This window comes from Brachyhypopomus gauderio, chromosome 16 (assembly GCF_052324685.1).
Source record: "Brachyhypopomus gauderio isolate BG-103 chromosome 16, BGAUD_0.2, whole genome shotgun sequence".
NCBI classification, from domain to species: Eukaryota; Metazoa; Chordata; class Actinopteri; order Gymnotiformes; family Hypopomidae; genus Brachyhypopomus; species Brachyhypopomus gauderio.
Window position 1 is genome coordinate 18,773,753 of NC_135226.1, and position 24,788 is coordinate 18,798,540.

The following is a 24,788-nucleotide window of genomic DNA, read 5'->3' on the forward strand; positions in this document are numbered from 1 at the left end:
ACATAGGAGACGAGGCTAAGAACAGCACTACAAGGACATCAAATAAAAGCTCGACCACAGTTCAGAAAAAGAAACTCGTCTTCGCAGCCAGAACTTGAATAAACATTGCAATGCAAACTGCAGAATTTTTCAAATATCTACTCAATTCTCTCCACATTTCATGGTTAGGACATAAATTCTATTTTACATTTTAGCCTCTTTTCCCTAGGAATATGATGAAACGAGAGACATTTGAAAAGCCAGTGGTAGGAAATTAGGTCTCAACTAGATCCTGGTAATTGGGCCATTCTGTCTGCTTTCTGATTGGCCTCAGTCATAACTCAGTGTGCATGACAGACAGTCCCTCTGCAAGGGCAGGTCCACTCCCCTCCTGAGTGATCACACACACACACACACACCATCTCTCTCCTTACTAGAGAGAAACCACTAAAATTGGAGCCAGCAAGGCCATGGAGAAATGAAATTGCCTAATCCTGCATCAATTCATACACAGAGAGCAGTCAAACAAAACCATTAATGGCACTCTTGGAGCTGAGGGGGGCAATTTTCTCATGACTCCGAGAGTGGGGAAAATCTTCGGTCAAGTCAAAGTGTTCGTACATTTTGTGTTTCACAGGAGCATGTAGCCTTCAACGCAAATTCCTGTGATCTCACCAGAACCACCCAAAAGACCAGGCACCTGAATTTACCACGAGCAAGACGTCACAACCAATGCATTATTCATAGGTCTTAAGTAATTCATTAGATGAGTCTGGAAACCATTCTCCACGGCAGGCATGAAAGATCATGAATATTAACAAGGAGGGCCTGATATTTAAACATGATGACGAATAAATTGGCTGGAGTAAATGCCAAGTAAATATCCAGCCACATTACTTACAGAGCGCGGAAGCTCTGTGCCTTCCCGCTGTTTTTCCGAAGTCTGACCTTTCCTAGAGGAAGGCGTCTCCTCCGTGTGTACTATCCTCAGCTGGCCTCCGTACAGCCAGTGACCACTTACGCTACACCCTCCAATACATCACAGCACTTTCTCTTCCCGTCCAGCAGACTTTTGTCAAACGAACCCCAGTGACCACACCGACCTGGACGCATTGACTCTGCGTTACGCAACGTGAACAAATTGTCTTCCCCTTCGCCCCTGAAGAGAAGTTTGAGAAACAGTTAAGCATTTGGACTTCATAAAGCCTCGATTCCCCAAAGATACGCCATGCCACGGATCCAGCGGCACGGGCGGACATTAATGAAGCGGTGCGACGGCTCTGCCATCCCAACGGCTCCCAAAACTGTTGCAGCATCATGTCCTCCTGCTAGTGGGTACTGATGCGGAGTCATTCTGTGGTAATGTTCATGAGAACGGCCTGACGCTGCGGTTTACGTGCTTCTGTGTGACAGCCCACCTTTAAAACCCTAAGAGGTCTGCCATACATCATTTCACAGGAGTGTGTGTGTGTGTGTGTGTGCGCGCGTGTATCCCATCCCACCATATCAGCGCTTTCAAGGATTAAACTTTCACAGCTTGCAGATGGCGATTCTGGAAGCCAAGCGAGACTTGCGCTCATAAACCCCGCCATCTTATTTTATATGCAGCGAGTTCTGGTGCTGCACCAGACCCCGCCGGTTCGTTTATGGTCATAGCTGTAATTATACAGCAGCTTAACTGCTTGAACGATAAAAGAGTCTGTTTACTATTTAGCACTCCCACCAACCCGTCCCTCATTAAATAATATGCCAGAATTGACAAAATCCCGTGAATCTCAGAGGCCTCCACCACTGGGCCTCAATGAGGTCCCTCGGGTCAGAATCAGAACAGATCCAGCCAAGCGTGCGGAGGGTGAGGAGAAATAACTATGAAACAGAAGCAACAGGTCTGCTCGACAGCCCCTTCACTCCTGTCGAGGTGTGTGTGAGACAGAGAGAGACACACAGACAGAGAGAGAGAGACACACGGACAGAGACAGAGAGAGAGAGACACACACACACAGACAGAGAGAGAGGGAGAGAGAGAGAGACAGAGAGAAAAGCAAAACATGCTATTCTAAAAAGATACTCCCACACCCAAAGGCTGCTTAACTGCAAGTATATGAAAAGAATCGATATGTTTGCATTAAACCTTACCGTACCGGATCCATAGTGTTTAAGAACATAAGGTCAGGGGAAACAGGCATTTAACCATATGACCTTTAGCCATGGCACAAATCATTGTGTAAAACCTAGCTTTATGTGCATCAGCATACAGCACGTGGGTTTCATTTCTGCATGAATCTATAATCGGATGTGTTTGGCACATCGTCGCATTCTGTACGTGTTGAACCGGAGACACGCTCGCCTGTAAAAATGATTGTGTAGGGGAAGCAGGTCGAGCAGCAGTCAGTGGGGAGGATCACACTTCATCTGTGCGTGACAGGCCCGGACGGCGGGGTGCATGACCAGGCGACCCGGTCTGTGTCTGCCTGTCCGCAGGAGCCATCTGTTCGGCCGGCTGGCCACGCAACCCTGCCGAACACACAGAGGAGCCCGGTCTTGGACGGGCCTGCCAGACACAGCCCTTCCTCCTTCTGTTTCAAGCCCCTCTTCTCTCCTTTATCCGCCATAAATCCCCGTCTATGTTCCATCATCGATCAAAGGAAAACGACGGGGGAAAAAAATATATCAAAAAATTGCCCGAGCGCGAGAGGGAAGAATAACCGCAACAATCTCCAGAATCAGAACCAGTGAGCCAAATTGCAGAATGGCAGGAGGTTTAAATCTGAATGCAGCGTGAAATGTGAACAACGTGGGTTCTTGTTTTCACTCGTATATATCGCTCTTTGTCGGAGGGGATTTAGAGAGCGAAAGGTTCATCGACCTGACAGTCAAATCATGTCAAAATGTTACTCAGAGACGTCACAATCGGTTTTTGCAGGCGAGCATGGCGATATGGTGCAATTACCGAGCAGTACTTCTCCGAACCCTTGATCCAGAAACCATCGGGTTGTAAATAAAATCAGCACTTGAGAACTGCTCGCCTGGTTTTTCTTTTATTTCTTATTTTCCTTTTCTCGTTTCACTACGGATTACTGTGCAATCCAGGTTGCAGCTCTGGGGCCTTTACTACCGCCACTTGCATCCGTGTTAACCGTGTTAATGTAATTTGTAGACGGTGCCTTAGAGGTTGTAGCGGTCACAATAGTACATTTTTAATAAAATGTTGTCTACAACTTAAGATATGTATATTCCTGGCGTAAGCAAAGTTGTAGGTATTTGTTTTGTTTGCCAGAAATGAGAATTTGCACATTTGGGCACTTTTACTGATACTGAAGAAAGAATTATTAATTATTGAAGAAAGAATTCCGAATATGCGAATATGCGAACGTGAAACCAACTTTACCGCAGTCAAACGAAGATCACGAAGAATAAACAAATCAGTAACTTCCGGGGCACACACATGGGTCAAGTTAAAAAATCAAAATCAAGTTCGGCTCCTAATCCGATTGTTAATTTTGCTATTTTTGTTTGGATCATCAAATAAAAAACAGAAAAATACAAGCCTGGTTTGTTTTTTTTTTGTTTGTTTTTATATTCAAAACGAAAAACAAAATAATGAATTGGTTTTTTGATTTTCCGATTTTGATTTTCAGTTGAATATCAAATGAACGAATGATACACTGATTATTGGATTCCCCTGTGTTTGTTGTACTGTACGATTGCTTGTTACTTATCCTCAAGTCTCCTTTAAGTAGACCCGAGTGGGCGTGTCACACGGTGTCAATCATTATTGCATAACAGTAATTTGAGAAGTTTGGACCACGAGCTGAAAGTCCAACTGGACGTGTGAATGCGACCGGGCCCAGTTTAATCTACAGTTTGTAAAATGTCATCTGAGGTGTATGACTGCATTGTTATAGGAGCGGGGATCCAGGGGTCCTGTACCGCCTACCATCTGGCCCAAAAGAATCAGAAAACTCTACTGCTGGAGCAGGTCGGATATGTGTCCAATCTCTGTGGCAAGTTCGTGTTGGTGTTTTACACCTGTTACCTTCTCACGTGTTTCTCGGTGATCGTTTCTCAGCGTCGTTATCACCAATTATTCGATATCCGTTTACAGTTATTTTGTAAAGATCGATTAAACCGTCAGTGTTAAATATGAAACGTAGAAAACAGGTTACGTGTAGAAAATAGCTTAAAACTTTCGAAATGAATTGACGTGTCGGTAGAATCGGCGTTTTCTGGTTGTGTTTCTTCCCTCGCCCACCCTCCCCAGTTCGTGCTGCCACACTCCCGGGGGAGCTCCCATGGCCAGACACGGATCATACGGAAAGCCTATGATGAAGACTTCTACATACGCATGATGGAGGAGAGCTACGAGCTGTGGGCCCAGCTGGAGAGGGAGGCGGGAGTGAAGCTGTTCAGGTGTGCTTGATGGGGAGACACTGATCGACAGAATGAGGAGAGATACTGAGCGACTCACTGTGTCTATTTGTAACATCAGTCATGATGTGATGAATAACCCCAATCACATCTGTCTCTGTGTCAATCATATCTGCCTCTCATATCCGAGCCTCTGTCGGCTGAATGACACATCGCGGTTTTCTACTACAAAGAAACGGCACTGCTTTAAGAGAAGTTATTTCATGTGCCACAGCCCTAGCAATCTTCAGCAACCTAATTTTTTCAGTCTGTGAGGTATAATGGATCGCCAGATGACTCTCCAACTCAACTTTGATGTAGATTCCTGCTGTAGTGTCTCTCTCATATACACACACACGCGCACACACACATGCGCCCCCCCCCCCCCCATTTATTTCTGTCTGCTGACTGATGATCACAGCTCTTGCCCTTGAACTTCTGTGAACTAGCATATAGTGCGAAGTGTGGGCAAAACCTCCGTAGATCTGCTTAGCGTGTTCTAGATCAGCTGCGTCTTAGCTGCAGGGACTGGCCTTGCATACAGCATAGTCTCGAGCTGTTATAGAGAGAGAGAGAGAGAGAGATGGACTGTGGTCAGCCAGGGCCAACCATCAGTCAGACAGACACAAAGGGTGCTGATGCACGCAGGCCAGAAACACCCAGTCAGCCCAACGCAGCCTTACATTGGTGGCAAAGGATCATGGGAGCTGACGGATGAAGTTCAGGAAAACCACCAGGTTCACCAGGTCTGTGAATCTGATTTTGCTGTTGTCCCTCTCTCTGAGTTACTTAGTAAGACACACACACACACACACACACACACACAGGCACATCTAGTGGTGCCCACAACCACATGCACGAAGAGGGTCGATTTCAGATATCGATCCGCAGACCTGACCAGCCTCCCGCGATCTCTGTTAACCGTGATTAATGAGCGAGCGTGGCGGCGGCTAACTCTTAGCATTTGATCTAGCCGCACAGGGCTGCTGGTGATGGGGCCAGAAGACGGGAAGAAGTTCCAGCTCCTTAAGGCCTCCCTGCAGAGGAACAAGGTACCCTCCACGGTGCTGGAGAGACACGAGTTCAGTCAGCACATCCCCAACGTGAACCTGGCGGCCGGAGACGGAGCTCTGGTGGACACCACGGCCGGAGTCCTGTACGCTGACCGAGCGCTCAGGGCAGCCCAGGTCAGACCCTCTTCACTGGTCATCATAGTGGAAAATGGTGTTCAATGCTTTAGAGCAGGGATGTCAAAGTCAAATACACCGAGGGCCAAATAACCAAATTTGCTACAAGCCGAGGGCCGGACTGGTTCAATGTTTATTAAAACATATTGAAATGATTGCACATAGCCTATTGAACCAACACCTAATACAGTGTATATTATTTAATGCTTAAATGAATTAAGCAATATTTTCTTATGGATCTGTCAGTAATTTCAAGTGAAAACATTTTTTAACAAGCAAACAGATAAAAACAAACTTCCTTCAAAGAAAACATGTCCTGTACATTAAATGAATAAAGTAATAAAGGTTTGAAAAGTGCTGGAATTTAGGCTAAAGTACTTGAAAATGCTTGAAATTGTAACTACTTAGTTTCACAACAAATATCTGTCTGACTGAACAGTTCTCTTTACGTTAACAAATACGAGCCTCTTGTAATTCCAGGACGAAACATGAGAGAACGTGAAGACGTTAATATTGGGCGTTTTGAAAATAAACAACCATTAAATAATGTGAATAAAAAAGCGAATTATTTCGACTATATGTATAAATATTTAACTTAATTAAGTTTAACTGGTGCGCGAAGTTACAAAATTCGAGAGGTGCACTACCTTGCGAATCGACAGCGTGCGACACCCTCGCGCACGGGCTGAGCCACTGCGATTACGTCATTTTCGCCGTGCAGACCCTCGCCGCTTGTGTGCGCTGCAGTGACTTCGCGACCTACCATTGCATTGTGGGGAATGTAGTGTTTGTGCGTGCAAAACACCATCGGGCAGCTGTGGCCTGCGGGCCGGTTCTAATAGTAATTAAATATCATCCAGGGGGCCATAGATAATCAATCAAAGTCAAGGCCCGCGGGCCGGATCTGGCCCGCGGGCCTTGACTTTGACATATGTGCTTTAGAGGCTATGACCTCTTCATTCCTCAGTTCTAGGACTAAATAAACTGCTACACTTGTTTTGAGGGGTGTTTTGAGATGAATGTCTTCCCTGCTGTGCCATTTACACATTGAACATATAGTCACTATTGATTTTTATGCCTAATTAGGACAAAAGTGTTCTACAAAGATTAAGTAAGTTATGTGGTGGGCGTGATCAAGCTTTGCCACTCCAGTCAGATTCTTTAAAGTACGAGTGAGATTAAGAGAGAGTTTCATGTTATTCGGGGATGGCACATTAACATAATGCTGCATGTTTTTTTTTTTTTTTGTGTAAAGTAAAAAGAAAGAAAATACTTCGAAAGGAAAAAATTATTCTCAAGTGCTCAATCAAGTGCGTAACAATAGCTCCGTTAATCCTTTCTTCAGAAGACAGAAGCTATTGTTCTTTCCTGTGCATTTACGTTACATGATTTATCGTCTTTAAAGAGTACGGATCAAACGTACATCAGGCACCATTATTTGAAAAGCACTATTAGAATCCTTGAAGAGAGCGACTGACAGTTGCTAAGATATTACTGTACAGGTTTCTTATCAATATTCCAGGCTGTGTCGGCGTTGGCTGTAGTTTTTCTATGCCAGTGAGTCATATTCCTGAAGACGTGCGCTGCTCTACATCATTAGCTGGTGTATCTTGTTAAGATCTTTTAGGGTTCTGCTGTAGAATTGGCACTTTTTCTCCTCTGTGTCTCTCCTACGCAGTCCTGTTCCAAACCACAGCGCCAGGCAGTGCCCCCCCCCTCCTCCCCCCCTTCATTATTTGACCAGCTCTCTGGTTAAATCCAGTTTCCAGTCTCTCTGCTTGACGTAGATCCTGTCACATGTGAACAAGAGCGTGCCTGCTACCCAGAACCGTGCTCTCTTAAAGGAGAAGTCCTGGCAACTTCAGAACGGCCGTGCTACTGTGTGTGTCACTTGTGAGGGTTGTTGGTTTTGAAGTTGGCCTGTTCTACGTGGCTGGTTTTTAAGGTTGGCGTATTACTCCCGCTCCATTTCGAGGTTGGCCTATTACTCCTCGTCTGGATGCGGTCTGCCAATGTGATTCTGCTCTTTTTTCCCCCCAGATGGTGTTCCAGGCGCACGGCGGCGTGATAAAGGATGGACAAAAAGTAGTTAACGTCCAACCAGGCACTGTGGTCACCGTGACAACGGGGTCTGACGTGTACACAGCGAGGAGCGTGGTGATCACAGCCGGTCCCTGGGCCAACACTGTCCTCTCACACACCGGGCTGGAGCTGCCACTGCGGGTACCAGACGGGCAAGAACACCGCACCAGCCGCAAACAATCCCCAGCCGCAAACAATCCCCAGCCGCAAACAATCCCCAGCCGCAAACAATCCCCAGCCGCAAACAATCCCCAGCCGCAAACAATCCCCAGCCGCAAACAATCACCAGCCACAAACAAATACAATCACCAGCCACAAACAAACAACAGACACAAACAAACACTAGCCACAAACTCCCACAAACACCAGGAACAAACAAACACCAGCACACTCCCACTACGCTGTGGTCTTCCCGATGAGGAGATGAGCAAGTTAATTCACTTCCAATCACACATGCTGTGTCTGTCTATCGCAAAACACTTCATGTTGCAGTGTTCTTGGAGAGCGCACTGATACTGGGGAATGAGGCGTTATCTTATTTCCATTGTAGCACAGTGCGGAGGTCAGAAGCAGAGAATTACACACAGTCCTGCAGAGCTTGACTGGCATCACCCAGGGTCAGCCTACAAAGTCCCCCCCTGCCCCACAAAACCACCCCTACCCTCCTGCCCCACAAAACCACCCCTACCCTCCCTGCCCCACAAAACCACCCCTACCCTCCCTGCCCCACAAAACCACCCCTACCCTCCTGCCCCACAAAACCACCCCTACCCTCCCTGCCCCACAAAACCACCCCTACCCTCCCTGCCCCACAAAACCACCCCTACCCTCCCTGCCCCACAAAACCACCCCTACCCTCCTGCCCCACAAAACCACCCCTACCCTCCCTGCCCCACAAAACCACCCCTACCCTCCCTGCCCCACAAAACCACCCCTACCCTCCTGCCCCACACCAAACCCCTCCTGCCACCTTCGTCTCGTCCAGCCTAGATTGTCTGGGTCTCAGCCACGTGTAATCTTCCACATGTCCCGCACCCAAAGATGGGCAGTGGGGGAAAAACACACAGTGGTGTTTAAGCTCACGACTGGATGTGGAATTGCGTTACTCAGTGTAGCGTGGGCCTGAAGGGCGTTTGAACGGGCACGACTGCGTGTGACGTGTGAGGTCGTGCACTGGTGGATCGGGACGCTGCTGGAATGAGGAAGCAGGCCGGGTGGTTCATTAACGTGAGAGCCAGTAAACGTTGCCCTCATATTGCCTCTCCCAGGATGTGATTTGTATCAGTGTATTAATTAATTTAATTAAAACCCCATTCCTGATGCTGCAGTAATGGCAGAATGCTACTCTGGGTAATTGCTCTTGGATCAAAGACAACAGGCGTGGTGGGAAGGACCTGATCCAGCCCGGCTCTCTCTCGGCAGGTGGTGAAAGTAAATGTGTGCTACTGGAAGGAGAAGGTTCCGGGCACCTACAGCATCAGCAGACATTTCCCCTGCTTCATCCAGCTGAACCCCAAGGAGGCGGAGCACGACATCTACGGCCTCCCGTCCAATGAGTATCCAGGACTGATGAAGGTGAGTCACGGGAAGTGAAAATCCCAGGCTGTCTTCTCCAAGGCGAGTTAAGCCCCTCTGTTCAACATGCACCGTGATTCTGTCTGAGCCAATTCCACACTTTATTTGGGAGTTCAGCCTTCAAAGTTCGTTGGAATATACTGTTTAGTATTCTTTACCCACGGTGCTTTGGAGCGGCTCGTGAGCTTGTGAAGAAGATTTCTGCTCTTTCATTCTAAAACCCAGATATCCACAGAGAACATCTCATATGAGTTATTCTTTCGAGCGAGGTACAAAGGCAAGCTGTGCGTGTGTCTTTGGTTAAATAATGGAGGGTGTTCAGGGCTCGCCTGGTGCCCCAGCCGCAGAGCCTCGTCTCTGATCAGCGCTCTTCTAGTCGTAGCTCCTGATCACCAACGTGCCCCGGGCCTCAGCAGGAGTTCTGTGGCTCATCAGGCTCGACATGGCAGGCCAGAGGAGCACAGATGGCGGAGGCGTGTTAGATGGATTATCGGTGCTCTGGTCGCCGGGGTCTGTCTTCTCCTGCCTGCTCTCCCGTCTGCGTGTCTCCAGCGCACCGCTGTGTGATTGATAAGTGGCATCACGGGTCCCAGGAGGCAGTTCCGCTTACATTCCTTAAACCGGGCAGCGCTATATCTGATCTAGACACGTGTGTGTGTGTGTGTGTGTGTGTGTGTGCCACTCCCAGGTGTGCTACCACATGGGCAGTGTCACGGATCCGGACGAGAGGGACAGACAGCCGGACAGGGTGGAGGTGGTGGGGCGCTACATCCGTCGCTGTTTCCCCGGGCTGGTGCCGGAGCCCGCAGTGGTGGAGGGTTGCCTCTACACGGTGAGCCAGCACTTCTTCACACCTGGGGAAACAGATTGGCACCTCCTGCGTCTGGAAGATCTGCAGATGTTTGCGCTTATTAGTTTAGCTGCACTGATTTGTCAGATTCGCTGTCCAGATGGGTTGGTAGAAAATATTCCTATCGGGCAAAGGCGGCGTTCAGCCAAACTCTCTCTGGAACAGGCCCGTGGTGCATATGCATGAGGAGAATCATGTGTACACACACAGCTACCAGTGATGGAGCACAGACCAGTGCATTCCATATTTAACCAAAGCAAAACACAACTAAATAACTACAGTCTACTCCAACGTTAAGAGGCAAGAAACAGAGTCGGTGCTTTGGAAAATGTGTCTTTTTGTCACATTGCATTCCAGTGTTGAAAGAGAAATTCACTGCTGAATAGGAGTGTTTCAAAAGAATAAAACAATGTGGAAAGAGAAGGATGAGAGAAAAGGTTGACATGACCTGGCAGGACACTGACCCGCTGGTGTAAAGCCATAACCTGACAGAAACATTTTACACTTCTGTTCATTTTACACTTTAATCCACGTAATCAAAAAAATTAATCAAAATTTAAGATGGAGTTCAAGTTATGTGAACATTTTTATTTATTTATTTTGGAATCCTTTCATCTGTAATGGACTGCGTTTTGGAAGTGACCTTCCTGGCTTTATCGTGCCCTGAGAGATTTTGGTATTCTACTCCGATAAAGGCAGAGCCGAGCTCTGCTAGGTGGTCAGAGACGAACGTCTCTGTGTGAATGGGAAATGGTTGGGAGTAGTACAAAAACAGTCATAAATGGGATGACACATGGGGCAAAGCTTTGCTCTGTATCGAATGAATGAAGTCACACTCGTATACCGTCTTTCTCAGAACCCAAGGACGACTAGCAACTGCAGAACAATACATCTGTCAGCTCCATCACAGTTATTACTTTCACCTAACCAAATGGAGAGAAACCGTGTAAGAATGTTTTTGCCAAATACAAAAACTGTCGATGCCTTGCACACGGTCAATTTGATCAAACATCCCAGCATGAGAGAGGTCAGCCCAGCCATGCTCTAAACCCAGTGTTTAACTGAGAGAGGTGAAGAGTCAGACAAGAAGAACAGCCCCTTCACTGAACTCTTCAGCAAGGTTTTCGCTGCCTCTGCTTTGACTGGTCTCGTCGGGTTTTTGCACAAGAGTCTTGGCTCTGCTCTGAGTTCTGAGTTCTGCTTTGAGTTCTGCACTGATCCCTGGGGTCTGATTTCAGTATGGCTCATTGTTTTGACCCAGCTTTGTTAGTGTTTTTTAAACAGGAAAACTGAGCCGGTGAACATGGATGAAACGTTCTGCGTTAACGTTCTGTCTCTGCGTTCGCTGGCAGGGCACACCCGACCGCAACTTTGTCCTGGACCGGCATCCCACATTTAGGAACATTGTGATCGGAGCTGGATTCTCAGGTCAGTCTCGACGCTAATGATCCGAAAGCACATCATACGGCCACGTGTGCTTGTCATACACACGCACACTCAAAGACCCAACCCAGTTTATAATGAGGGGCAGAGCACCCCAAGGAAGGACAGCAGGAGAAGAGACGCCCCCATGGAAGCCCCTTTTATCCTCTAATTACAGGTGCTCTGTGTTGGCCGGACCCCCCCCCCTCATCCCTCCTGCAGGCTCATGGGACTGTGTTGTATCTGCTCCTATTGCCTTGTCCTTTAGCTAATTACAGGTCTAATTAATATCTGCTCAGGCTCACTCCAGACTGAGCACCGCTTAGTAGAGGCTTCGTTTTAAAAGCTTGGGGGGGAGATTTCCAGCTGCTTTTTAAATATTTTTTTTTGGGGGGGGGGGGGCATAGTCGGCAGGTCCATTCATCTCATGCCGCACCGTTCGCCATTACAGGTGCCTGTAAGTCCTGTGTGGGGGCCTGTGTGATGGAGAGTGCAGTGGGACTAGCAGGGGGGGGTGGGTCCCGTCCCCCGTCCCCCGTCCCCGCGCCTTGGCACCGGCTCCACAAATGATTTATGCTATTTATTCTTCGGCTTTAATACTGAGGAGTGCTCATAATGAACCTGCCCCCTCTCGTCTCCTCTTGTTGTGGGCTGTAATTACTGTGTTTGCCCTCCCTGCTGCCGGTACAGAGGTCTGGCTGCCACTCGTGTAGCCCCGGTGTCTTGGCTCCCGTTCAGGGGCTAAAACGCAACAGGGCTTCTGGGGGGGGACGACCCACAGTTGCCAGCTCCCTTTCTGTCAACACTGAGCCACCGAAGCAAAGGAACCTGTGGTTGCCACGGATACGCCGGGCGCGGGCAGCAGAGGGCCGTCGCGGACGCTTGGTGATTCGTCCTCAGGGCCTCAGAGAGCGGCAGGAAAAGCGTCGCCTTCGTGAACACCTAACTCAGATCGGCCCGTACACACACACACACACACACACACACACACACACACACACACACACACACACACACACACGCATTGCTGCTGAGTCCAGCACACACCACGGACTTGCTCACCTTTCCGGGATTCTGCTTTGTGTCACTGCAGGGCACGGCTTCAAGTTCGGTCCTGTCGTGGGGAAGGTGCTGTGTGAGCTGGCCATGGGGCAGGTGCCCTCCTATGACCTTTCACCTTTCAGCATCCAACGTTTCCAGGATCACCAGAAGTCTGCTCTATAAGTGAGCTCCCTCTCCTGTCCTGTCATTAAATCACGTACCCAGCTCACCGTCTGCCGCACGTTGAATCCTCCCACTGCTGTGTGTTGTGCTGTTGTTGAGACTCATTCACTCTCCTCTCTTTAACACTCAGGAACTGCCCTTCAGTGTTTTTCCACTTGCCAAAATGTTCTGGATCTTGCCGCCTGAGGCTGTAGTTGAAGAATATCACTTGTGCAGCCAGATGAGAATTTAGGAGAGAAAAATGCAAGTAGAAAAAAAAGAGTTGGAGGTGACATTTTAAAGGACAGCTGGGGTAGACTTCAGCGAGCGGAAAAGACTACGTCGTTTCAACTGTTAGGACCCACAAGTTGTTTTTAACACTATAATGCTGTGCATAATATTGCTCTGTCTCAAAGTTCTGACACTTCTTCGCTGACAAGACTGCCATTCTTCAAGCTCTCCTCTCTCTCTTTATATGACCCATGTATCATGGTCATTTGCTAATTTCTAAACTTCCCAAAAATGCTGAAAAATATGTATTTATATAGTTGGCCATTTTTAGACAATTGTGTTTTTTTTTTTTTTTTTTTTTTTTTCCTCTGGTCATAAAGCAGAATCTGCACTTTTAAAACTTTTTTGTTTTATTATTGACTCCAGATATTCCTATGTCAATAGACCTCATAGCTGCTTGTGACGCCATAGACCAGTATCCCCGTCTCTCACTTGTAGCTGTTTGGCACTAGAGGTACTGCTCTGGAGTGGTTCAGATCATTGTCTGACAGAAGTTTTACTGGCAGCCTAGGTGATGTTTTATCCTCCACAGCAACTCGATCATGTGGAGTCCCCCAGGGTTCTATTCTTGGCACTATCCTATTTTCTCTTTATATGCTTTCTCTCTGGTCCGTCCTTAGGAAATATGGCATTTCATTTCATTGTTATGCAGACAACGGCCCAAATTTATCTGCCTCTGAAATGGAAAGATAATAACTCTTTAAATCCATTGGTGAACTGCCTTAAGGACATAAAAGACTGGGTGGCTTTAAATTTTTTACATTTTAATGAAAATAAAACTGAAGTTCTGCTTCTTAGACCCAGAAGTGCCTGTGATGTACCTCACATTGGCCTATGTTCCCTTGAACCTTTTTTGAAAGACTCCTCTGCTTGAACCCATCCTAGTCTGCCTTCATCCTAGCTTCTGTATGGTCTAGTCTGTGTTTATCCTAACCTTCAATTGGTCTAGTCTGCCTTCATCCTAGCTTCTGTATGGTCTAGTCTGTGTTTATCCTAGCTTCTGTATGGTCTAGTCTGTGTTTATCCTAGCTTCTCTATGGTCTAGTCTGTGTTTATCCTAACCTTCAATTGGTCTAGTCTGCCTTCATCCTAGCTTCTGTATGGTCTAGTCTGTGTTTATCCTAGCTTCTGTATGGTCTAGTCTGTGTTTATCCTAGCTTCTCTATGGTCTAGTCTGTGTTTATCCTAACCTTCAATTGGTCTAGTCTGTGTTTATCCTAACCTTCAATTGGTCTAGTCTGCCTTTATCCAAACCTCTGATTGGTCTAGTCTGCATTTTTCCTAGCTTCTGTTTGGTCTAGTCTGCATTTATCCTAGCCTCTGATTGGTCTAGTCTACATTTATACTAGCCTCTGTTTGGTCTAGTCTGCATTTATCCTAGCTGGTCTCAAGCTCCCGTAGTATTTGGACTTGGTTTCCATTGTTGTCGTTTATAGTTTGTCATCCGTATTTCTAGTTATCATGTCTTGCTTCTTGTTTTTACTCATTTATTCTCTTTTTCTGGATCTGTATGTGTTGGCTCTCTGACCCTGGATCGTTTAAGCAACCCTGAAAATCTTTTATCTCATTATCTCTCCATGTTACACATACCTTCCACAAAGATCACACAGGTCTCCTGTTAGTCATCTCTATATTCAAGGCTGTAGGCCAGTGGTGATTGTGCTTGAGCAGTTATAACCCCAAGGTCTAGAATAAGCTGCCTTTGCTTGTTAAAATGGTCCATACACTGTTTTTAAATCTCATCTTGACTCTGCATGAGAGCTGCTTTTTCAGTTGTGTTACTGTCTTTGGCCTGTTGTTATTTTCTTTATTTTGTGTTGTTAGTCCATCATTATTTTATGTCAGGTTATGGTTATTTGCTCATTTAATTGCACAGCCCTTTGGTCATCTGCTGGTTTGTTTAATTGTGCTTTATAAATAATGAATGAAAGAATCATGTAATCTCCAAAGATGGACTTTGTCAGTGGAATGGGTCAGTCTACAGAGCCATATGAGTTTCCACATAGGAGTTCACCTTTTGCCACAAGTCAAGTTTGTGAAATGTAAACCCTTCTACACCTACAACTATAAATGTTATTTCAATCACTGAGGACCAGAAGCTTGAGGACCAACACCAGCCTAATCGTGAAGTGGTGGGATGTTGACGAAGCAGGTGAGGCGTGTGCTGAAGCACGTAACGCATAAAAATCACCTGTGCGCTGTATCACTCACCTGTTCATGCCTCTGGAAGCAAAGAGAAGAAGAACTGTCCATCGGCAGCATAGTGAAATGTCCTTCTATAGCAGAGCAGTGGTGTAAAGCACCTCATTTAAACGCGAATTACCAGAACGCACAGCGCCAACAGTAAAGTTTGGTCAAGGAGAATGTACTGGAGATGTTTTCAGGGACGGTGCTGGGTCCTTTACTTTAAAAAGGGAGCAAAAACTGTATTGATGCTGATAGTTTCACAATGCAATGTCCAACAGTCTCATACAAGTGTGAAGGTCAGGTGTCCATGTAGTTTTGGCTGTATACTGTTCATAATCATTATATGATGTGATTATATGATACTTCATTGTAATACATTAAATTGCTGCAAGATGTTTAGAAAGCAACAATCAATCAAATGAATAAATTCATGTATATGGTGCTGATGTTTTCAGATATTCTATGTGTATCACTATTGTTATCTGTTGTATTGAAGCTCTGGGTACAACAGTAGGTCTTCATTTCTGCCCCTGTTGCTCAGTTCTACAGCACCGAGGCGTTCAGTCCCGACAGGACGAACCGCAGTTGTGCTGAACTCCAGAACTCTTCACCCTCCCACGGCTCCAAAGGTTCCTCTCATTCCGTAAACCTTGTTTAAAGTTAAACAAGTTTAAAAACACCCCCCAGTAAGCGGCCTATGAAGTTGACCGTCAGACCGTGACCCGGGGCACCCAGAGTCCAGCCTGCTAACCCCAGCGTCCCAGCACCACGTTGGTTAAGACTTCTCCGACGGCGCGGTAAGGCCCTGGCCTGATTGCGAGACATCTCGACTGTGACGAAGGGCCTTTGCAGCTTACACACCCCACCCCCCCCCCTCCTCCCGACTTGTTTGGTGCGTTTCCTCCTCCTCGGCGCCATGGCGACTGAGGGCCTTGCCGCATACAAAGCAAGTTGTTAAAAAGACATCAGCCACCACGGCGATCGTCTCCGAGCAGCCGGGCCGTGAGGCGGGTCGCTGCCTGGAACTATTTGGCCCTGTAAACATGTTAATCACTAATCAGGCAGCCTGTTACTATAGCCGCCCGCCGCCATCAGTGGGAATGAGGAAATTATGCAGTGTGACGGGGAGAGGCCCGGGACCCATTCATCCCCAGGGCTGCGAGTGGGCACGTGTTGATAGCACTAGATTATTAATGGCTGCATTAAACTACCATCAAACACACGCGGGCTAATATTTACCTCAGTGGGTGAGGAGAAGGGGGGGGGGGGGGGTGGATGCCGCAGGGCTGTGGGTGGAGGGAGGTTGGGGGCAGTCCCGCCTGTGCTCCCGAGGTGCTGCCGTCATGTCGGGGAGGCTTACTAAATGCAGTTGCCAGCCTCCACCTGCACCTGGAGGGTCCAGGGCTTCTGCTCCGCCTCGCAGCCGTGAGGCTCTTCCCAGAGAGAACCGACAGAGAACCGCAGACGTGTTGTGACAGGGAGAGAGAGAGAGTTTATTTGGGTAAGTATGGCGTAAGAAGCCACGGTTGCATAAGAGTTCTTAACTTGGAGGAAAACGAGGAGGCACAGAGGTGGAGGAGATTTAAAGACTGAAAGGAAAGGGCAACAACAGAAGGGGCAACAACAGAAGGGGCAACAACAGAGGGGCATGTCCATCTGCATTCTGATCAGTTTTCCATTGCCCCCTGCAATGAATATATTAATTATGGAGTCGGGACTGAAAAGCTTACTTAAAACTTTGCACTTCCCGAGTTCTCCTAAAGAAAAAAAAAACCAGATGGCTTGTTGTACCATGCTTACCCCAAGTTTCAAATTTCAAGTGGATATTGTGAAGCTACCCCTCAGTTCTCAGAGAAAAGAATCGGGCTAGAAGATCATTTTTACTTCTACCTCTCTCTCTCTTTCTAGTTTTTTTATACCTCCCACACTACCTCTCCACACCTCATAAATTGGCCTTCTCCAGTGTGTCAGGGTCTTCACAGTTTAACAACACAGGAAAAACTGGCACACCGAAAAGCGACTCCTGGATGGGAAGAAGTCTGTGTTGCTATGGCAGTAAGCGTGGTCTACCTCCCTGGGCAGTGGATACGATGCAGGAACAAAGACCTGCCCAGGTAATGGAGGCAGAATCCAAACGAGGTACCAGAGAATCCAGCAAACCCCTTGACACAAGGACACAGTGTGCTACTGCAGTAGCAGGGTAAACATCGTGGGTATTGAGCGTCCATGTTTGGGGTATTTTAGGGTATGAGTGCTTAGGTGGGGTCAGCACCCAGCATTCATAGCAATACGAATAGCCCAAATTCTACCCCATGTCATCAGTCTGTATGCTGAATTAATCTCGTCTTCCTGCCCTTGACTTTGAATGTCTTTATTCGACTCCCATTGGTTAATCGTTGCTCGTTGGCAAACTCGTTGTCTCCTGCTACGTCACTAACGAGACGAACATTCGGTGGCATGAGGTGGGTGGAGGTAGGGTGGAGTTTTGGGGACTCCACAGAACGCAGAGGTCAAAATGCCGGATGACACAGATACAAAATCAGAAAACATGCACAGGGATTAAAGAAGCTTTTAGCTGAAGGAACCATACAGAAGGGAGAGGAAACAGACGATCTCCTTCTTCCCCTTCAGCTCTACCACAGCCTACAACTTCTCCTTCACCAGAGTGCATGAAAAGTTAAATACGCGAGCCAGGAACACGCTCTCTATGGCACTCAAGAGAACTACTTGTATACAAGCCTTGAGAGCAGGCATCACCATTTTGGAGTGGTGGTAGATTACTGCTGCTACTCAGTTCTGTGAGTGAAACATGCATACATTATGACCGCCTCTATTACTACGCCTGGAATGGAACTAAATACAATTTAGTATTTTCTTTGATGTAATGAAACTTTTTCAGCCCATGAGCTAAGCACCAGGCCATTTATGAAATGAAACAGGGAAACATTAGAGAAAAAAAAAATGCATTACAAAATGCAGTTCACTCCAGGATGGGCTCGGGAAACACTGCAGTTTGGCATAAAAATAGTTCACTGCTGAATGTTTCTTTAAATCATTGTAACACTGATCACACCACACTGCATTAGACCACACGATGCAGTAAAACAGTACGCTACAGTGATCGCTGATGTTGCCTGAGATCACGAGTGTGTCCACTGTAATAATCACCTGCTTTGTCTTCTCGCCTCCCCCTGAAATGCAGCTGCCATGTTTGTGCTACAGTGGCTGCTGAGACACCATCTCCTCCACGGACAGTGATGAGAGCTCCCACCACAAAGGCACGGAGGGTAGAAGCAGATGGAGAGCAAACAGTGGCACTGTGGAGGCCAGCAAGGGGCAGGAGGAGGACGAAGAGGAGGAGGAGGAGGGGGGGGGGGGGTAGGAGGGGTCTCCTCCCTCCAGTCGTGGGACTCGAATGTTTCTAGAGCCCCGCAGGGCTCAGACATGGACAGACATGCCTGACATGGACAGCCGCGTACGGAGGAGTCGTGAGGAGGGCCATTATGTGGACTGTGCTCTGATGGTTAATGGAATAGAAACACAGGGACTGGGGAACCATTTCCAGAGTGAAAGCGAAGACGCAGCTAAAACAACCATCTGCCAGTGCTGCTCTATGTATTGGCATCCATTAATTTCCTAAAAGTGCTGCTGGAGCCTTTCTACGCATTACCCACGGCGAGCCACGTGCCGCCATTTAACGTGACGCAGCAATAGTGAAGAACGTGCTAGCAATGGCGCCGGCCTACAGACCATAAAGACGGAGCAAGTGGTGATGACGCGAGGGTCGGAGGTCACCCGTGCTGATGTAGTCGTCGCGATCGGAGGCGTAATGACCCGGATGATGACGCAGGCCGGCGAATGTGGAAAGATATCAAACGCCATCCCTCTCTCTCTTCGTCCGCCCCCTCCAGAAAGGGACGGGCGCTCGGCCGCCGGCCCCTCCCTCCCTTTACATCGGGCTCACGCTGCTTTGTAGCACGGTGGGGATGATGTCTGCTCCATGAATATTACATCACCTCCTTTGATGAGGACAGGCGCTGCAGACGGGAGAGAGAGGTTCCTGCAGCAAGGGCTGCTGGGTAAACTGCAGCTCCAACAGTGCCGTACAGGAGAGACGAAGTCTGGAGGCGTTCAGCTTCGGGAAAGCAACAGTATGTAACAGGATTCAATGACTACGACCTTATGGGCCTCAGCACATCAAAAAAAAGATGGCCTCCTATTTATCTGTACAAGATGGCCTCCTATCTGTCTGTACATCTGGAACTTGATAACTTGCTTTTTTTTAATGTCTCGACTGCTCATTTTTGCTTTTGTGTTTGAATTTTCAGAGCATCTTCACAGCTACCAGCAGCACACCGATTACATAAGGTCAAAACCTCCTCTTAACATTAGCCTAAAGCTTTGTGCTACACAACCCACTACTGCAACCTGGCAGACTACTGGCCAAGTAGGAATTTTCCAGAGAACCATTGCTGCATGACATCCAAACTTTTGGATAAAACACATATTTTTATATATTTTAATGGAATTTAAATGTTTTTGAATATATCATGCTTGAAAGATTAGTTTTAAAAAAACAGGTCTTGGTTTCTCTACTATGAATGAGACACATTATGAATACATTCATCATGGTAGTTAAAGGCAAGGATGGTTAGTTTGGCTGGTGATGTTAAAGGATCCAATGATGAATTACAGATGTGTAGTTTAAGCACTTACACCTGATGTAAATAACACTATCACTGGCTTCCGTCAAGTGGAGGGATATGATAATATTATAATATGATATGATAGCCAGTTTCTGATCAGACGAAAGCAGAAAAAACATTGTAAGCATAAGGATCTGGGTGACTTTGAGCAGGGCGTAACTGCACTGGCTAGGAGACTGGACCTGAGAACGCTATGACGTGCTGTTTATGGGGCTGCCAGACTGCCTTACTTATAAGTAATATATAATTAACATACAATTAAATTGCTCTGTCGGGCACAAACTAAACAAAAACAAAAAAGTTTTACAATAAAGGTCTACCTATTTTAGTTGATAATCCTTATCTCATTAGCTCATCAAGACAAGGGGCAGCTACAAAATATTAGGCACATGATTTTAATATACGTGTATATAGAACACATTACACATGGGACTGGCTGTACACAATACCTGAAGACTCTTCGTCTTTGTGATGATATGCGCCTGCATTAACGTCGGACACCAACCAAGCGCTTCAGTGTCACCTGCAGCTTCTCCTGATGCTCTTGTAGTGTCTTCCTGTCTGATCCACCTGTCCACGTCTCTCCAGGGTGTCGGCGTCTCCACAGTGGAGGAATGTGAGTGAGAAAGGAAAGATTCCAAAGCGCCTCCTGGCTGATCAGCGTCAGATCGAGTGACAGATGTTTACCTCTCACTACAAACGCCTCAACCCGACAGCAGCGGGCACGAGAACGTGGCAGCGAGCAACTCCGACTCGGAGCTGTGCAAACATTTCCTTAAATGTAGCAGGGAGCAAACACCCATCAGTTGTAGCTTGAATTTCACACTCCCTTAGCACAGCGCTGATGGTTCTTTTGGCATTGGTAAACACAAACACTTAAGAAGGTTGGGTTCCTGAGAGACGAGTGGAGAGACAGAGGGCCGAAGTGTCCTGAACCAACACGAGACGCCTGCCAACAGGATCTGTAGACTCAACTAACTTTTCAGGCTGTGCAGCAGCAGTGATGATGCGTTTAGATGTCTGCACCCTGAATAGTAACCTGAAACATCACCACTTCATTCGGGGTGTTTCTAAACAGGCATAATGGCCGTTTTAGAATGGTGCAACTTTTTCACCTCACTTTAAGTAGGCCTGAGTACTATGAAAAACCAGCTTTAATTGAAGTTTGTGTTTCGTTCCACGTGTTCTGCATGCTTTGGTTTATTTTGAGGGCTTTCTGACTTCTGGTCCTTTTCAGCAGTCGTGCGCTTCACTGAATGTAAATTGGGGAAGTTGCGTGCTCTGGATACAAACTGCTAAATTAACTTGGTAAGAACAAAACTCTCTTCTTCTTTCCCTCTGATGAACAGCTTAGTCGTCTTGGCAGTGTGTTTTGTGTCGACACACAGCAGGTCTGGAGGCATTTACAGCAACGGGTCAGAAAGTAAAACTCTAATACCAACAGCATATCCAGCCAGGATCACTACGCAACTGTACAGCAGATATGAAACGCACAGGGATCGTGGCATCAGCGGGTTAACCATCATGGATTCCATACATGCACCGACAAGCAAACCAGTAATATAAATGATTAGAAATTAAAAACAAAGAAGCGTTCTATATTTCTCCCTAATTTTCATCAAATTGAAAGATTTAGCTTTCGCTGCTGAAGTGTATTTAGTCCTCACTGCAGTTCAGGTACGTGGACGTGTGCCAACAGGGTCACTGCTGGGGAAGGAACCTCACATCCTGAAGCCAGAGATGATAAGGGTGAAGATGAGGGCTTGTTCTTCACAAGTATAATGAGGCAATATATACCCCAGAAATAGCTGTTGTCTCAGTCAGCAGCTAGTGCTGTTGTGCAGCTGATGAGTGGAGATAAGTGATTGAAAAACACACCCCTCTAGGGTTCTTCATTATGTCAGAAATGTTCTACACACCCCAGTAACTAGTACTCATTACTGAAGCTTTTTCAGATTGCACAGCTGATCAGTATAACATTATTATCTGTTAGATGTCTGACACCTGGAATCTCTCCTCATTAATTATGACAATTTGCTGAGAATTATTAGATGAAAACAGCATTGATCTTAATTAGACGAGAGATGGGTGATGGTGGTGGAACGTGCATCCGCTCTAACAGATAAATATGGACACATCACAGTTCAGACATAGTGATATCCTGATGGAATTTGTGCTCCATTTAGAAGCACACAGTGTTTTCATTACTCGTGGTCTTCATACTGGTATAATTATGTGGACATGTGCTTGAATTCGAGTTCACACTCTGTGTGTGTGGGAGGATCACACCATCCTGTATACCAAAAAACACACTTTTAAAAAATATAGGCGGACAATTTCCTTTTAGAAATAGAGCTCCAATATCATGTTGCATTAAGCATAGATATTTTTTTTTATTTTTAAGATCTCTACAAGATCAGTTTTTTTTAATGGGTCTTCTGAGACTCAGAACTTGTTAAAGATGCTGACTGAGGTTTACACTGAGATGGACACTCAGGTCATTAGCTATTGTTCATTAGTCGGTTGTACGTTCGTTTATTACGGATACACACGCGGTTCGCAGTGTGAAACGCTGACAGAAGTGCAGACGCCACGGCGCTGCGCTCGTTTCCGGAGTGGCGCGGGCGATCGGCGCGCGAGCGTCACGATTAAAAGACAGCGTTGGCGCTACGCCAGGGTCCTTGGTTCTCAGAGCAAACAAAAACATGAAAGAACGAGACGGCAGCCTCCACCGTCGCCTCTGACAACGGAACAGGTAAACAAGCACTGTTCCTATGTGTGGTTTATGGGTGTGGGGGGAGGGGAGGGATTCAGGGGGGGAGAAGAGGAAGATGATGGTGAGAAAGAGGAAAGCAAACAAAGAGGCATACTGAAACAAGTCTACAACAATTACTATCATTTATTTACAATATATTAAACCATAATGGAAAAAAAGTGGTCATTTATTCAATAAAGAAAATAAACGAACTATTTTGATGGCTAGGATGAATCATACAGATTTATGTATGCTTATATTCATGTGTACAGGCGATGTTACGCAATGCTGTTGCCTCGTGCTTTTAATGAGCCGAGGCCATCTTAAACCACTCGCGTTTTTAGATTAAAATGAATGTTGACTGCATAGAGAGGATGAGGAAGCCATTGACCTGTGCCTGGTGTCTGGAAGCGTGTGAAACACACGCGTGTGGGCCCTCTGAAGCAGAGAGGGGCTCACTGCGGCCCCGAGCCGTCCGGGAACACCACTCGCTTTTGGCAGCTGTGCACAATTCATTAACGCTAGTTCATAAATACTACAAGGTAGGCAAATCAATACAATGAAGCAACAAGAGAAACAAAAGGTTTTGTGTGTGTGTGTGTGTGTGTGTGTGTGTGTGTGTGTGTCCGTCTCGTCGCGGAGTGTCTGGCTGCTGGTGAGAGGTGCTGGACACCGTACTGGGTCCCAGCTTGGCAACGTGCCGGTTAGAACTGCGAGTTCTCAGCCTCTGTACAGGAATTCTGTGTTACTGCCGTGTTGATTAAAGTTTCATATCAAATGAAGATATCTGGGGGGGGGGTCCGCCGTATTAGCAGAGGGAAGGGCTAAAGCAAAAATCACCAAAATACACTAAACTCAAGATCAAGTACATTCAGTCCAGAAAGCCAAAACGTCCACAATAACCAGCAGCAGTGTCAGGCGAGTCAGAGATTTACTCCACCAGCTATACAGCGTTTAATCAGTCACGTCAGTCCCAAACAAGCTGAGGAGAAAAAAATAAGACATTCTGCAGGCCTTCGACGTCCCTGATCGATCCACATTCAGGGGGGTGGGGGGGTAGGCACGTCTGTCCTTCAGAGCCACAGACACCACCCAGGGCCCAGTGGGAAGGTGGAGCTGCCCTGCTGTCTCGTTTCTCCATCGCGGGAGTGGGGTGACAGGGGCGGATGAGTCCCGGGGCTCCATGAGGGGGCACAAGCGTGCGGGCCGGGGCAGCGGCTGTAGGGAATCGGTTCGGTCCACCATTGCTCACCCCTCTCCACGACCAGTCTAGAAAGAAGCACTTCACTCCACACACTTTTTTTTTGAGGGGTAAAGATTTTTTTTTCCTATCATTTTTATAAAGCGCAAAAATAAAGAAAAGCCTCTTAGCTTGATACTTGGCAATATAAGTAGGGTGGGGGAGGGGGCGGAGCTCAGCAGAGAGGAGGGGGTGTGGACTTCCTGGGGGGGGGGGGGGGGGTGGAAGAGAGAGCTGGTCGTGCTGAGGGACTTTGACGGCGCAGTACATCACACGCAGAAATAAGAGCAAAACAACACAGTAAGAGGAAGTGTGTGTGTGTGTGTGTGTGTGTGTGTGTGTGTGTGGACGTGCAGTGAGGGGGGAGCTCGCAACACGCTGCCCTCACACTCCCCTGCACACAGATCCAATACTGAGGTGTGTGTGTGTGTGTGTGTGTGTGAGTGCGCACTACGCTGTGCTCTCCGATGATTTGCCATCGCTGTTGTTCACGTAGCGGCGAGTGTAGCGGGAGGAGCTTAGAGCCACGCCCACTGCCTCTTTGTCATCCTCCTCGTCTTCCTCATCAGATCTGTCCGGGTAGAAGCGCCTTCGGACAGAGGGGGAGCTGTGGATTAAGAAGGGCTCCATTAGAGTCTGCATGAAAGCAAGGCACATGTGCTCAGAGCAGAGTTCCACACACACACACACACACACACACACACACACACACACACACACACACACACACACCTGACGTGCAGCTGTTCACTTCCACAAAACCCTGTGGACCTCAAGCACTGTGATCGATTGAAAATGGCATGCATAAGGAATAAAAACTTATGTAAGGTATAAAATGTGTTGCTCACGAAAGCCACACGGAACAACGTCTTTCAATTCAATCATGTGCACACACTGTCCGTTT

The 24,788-nt window shown here is 47.1% G+C and overlaps 3 protein-coding genes across 23 annotated transcripts in view; 1 reads left to right on the forward strand and 2 right to left on the reverse strand.

Moving 5' to 3' along the window:
* Positions 1-20,979, reverse strand: part of sez6b (seizure related 6 homolog b) — a 157,848-nt gene extending 136,869 nt beyond the window's left edge. The window contains exon 1 of the mRNA XM_076976738.1: positions 20,339-20,979. The gene's annotated coding sequence lies outside the window, so the exon portion shown is untranslated. The remainder of the gene's footprint in view (positions 1-20,338) is intronic.
* On the forward strand, positions 3,783-15,625 carry pipox (pipecolic acid oxidase). Of its 5 annotated transcripts, XM_076976274.1 has the most exons (9): positions 3,783-3,958; positions 4,241-4,389; positions 5,360-5,573; positions 7,614-7,796; positions 9,078-9,230; positions 9,919-10,062; positions 11,433-11,508; positions 12,596-12,726; positions 12,857-15,625. In XM_076976274.1, exons 1-8 carry the CDS (start codon positions 3,851-3,853, stop codon positions 12,724-12,726), a joined length of 1,158 nt encoding a protein of 385 aa, XP_076832389.1. In that variant the 5' UTR covers positions 3,783-3,850; the 3' UTR covers positions 12,857-15,625. The 5 variants fall into 5 exon arrangements, with proteins under 5 accessions (XP_076832389.1, XP_076832388.1, XP_076832390.1 ...); XM_076976273.1 differs by having other exon boundaries at positions 12,596-15,625; XM_076976275.1 differs by having other exon boundaries at positions 3,802-3,983; positions 12,596-15,625.
* A 1,791-nt stretch (positions 20,980-22,770) lies between the features above and the next one.
* myo18ab (myosin XVIIIA b) overlaps positions 22,771-24,788 on the reverse strand; it is a 99,713-nt gene continuing 97,695 nt past the window's right edge. For 13 of the 17 annotated variants that reach the window (XM_076977441.1, XM_076977440.1, XM_076977438.1 and 10 more), the window contains one exon: positions 24,353-24,491. Coding sequence is in view for 3 of the 17 variants with exons in the window: in XM_076977446.1 (XP_076833561.1) it covers positions 24,335-24,491 (157 nt within the window). In the remaining 14 variants the exon portion in view is untranslated. Of the gene's footprint in view, positions 24,492-24,788 lie in introns of all 17 variants that reach the window. The other 4 variants (XM_076977446.1, XM_076977442.1, XM_076977443.1 and 1 more) reach the window with 2 other exon arrangements.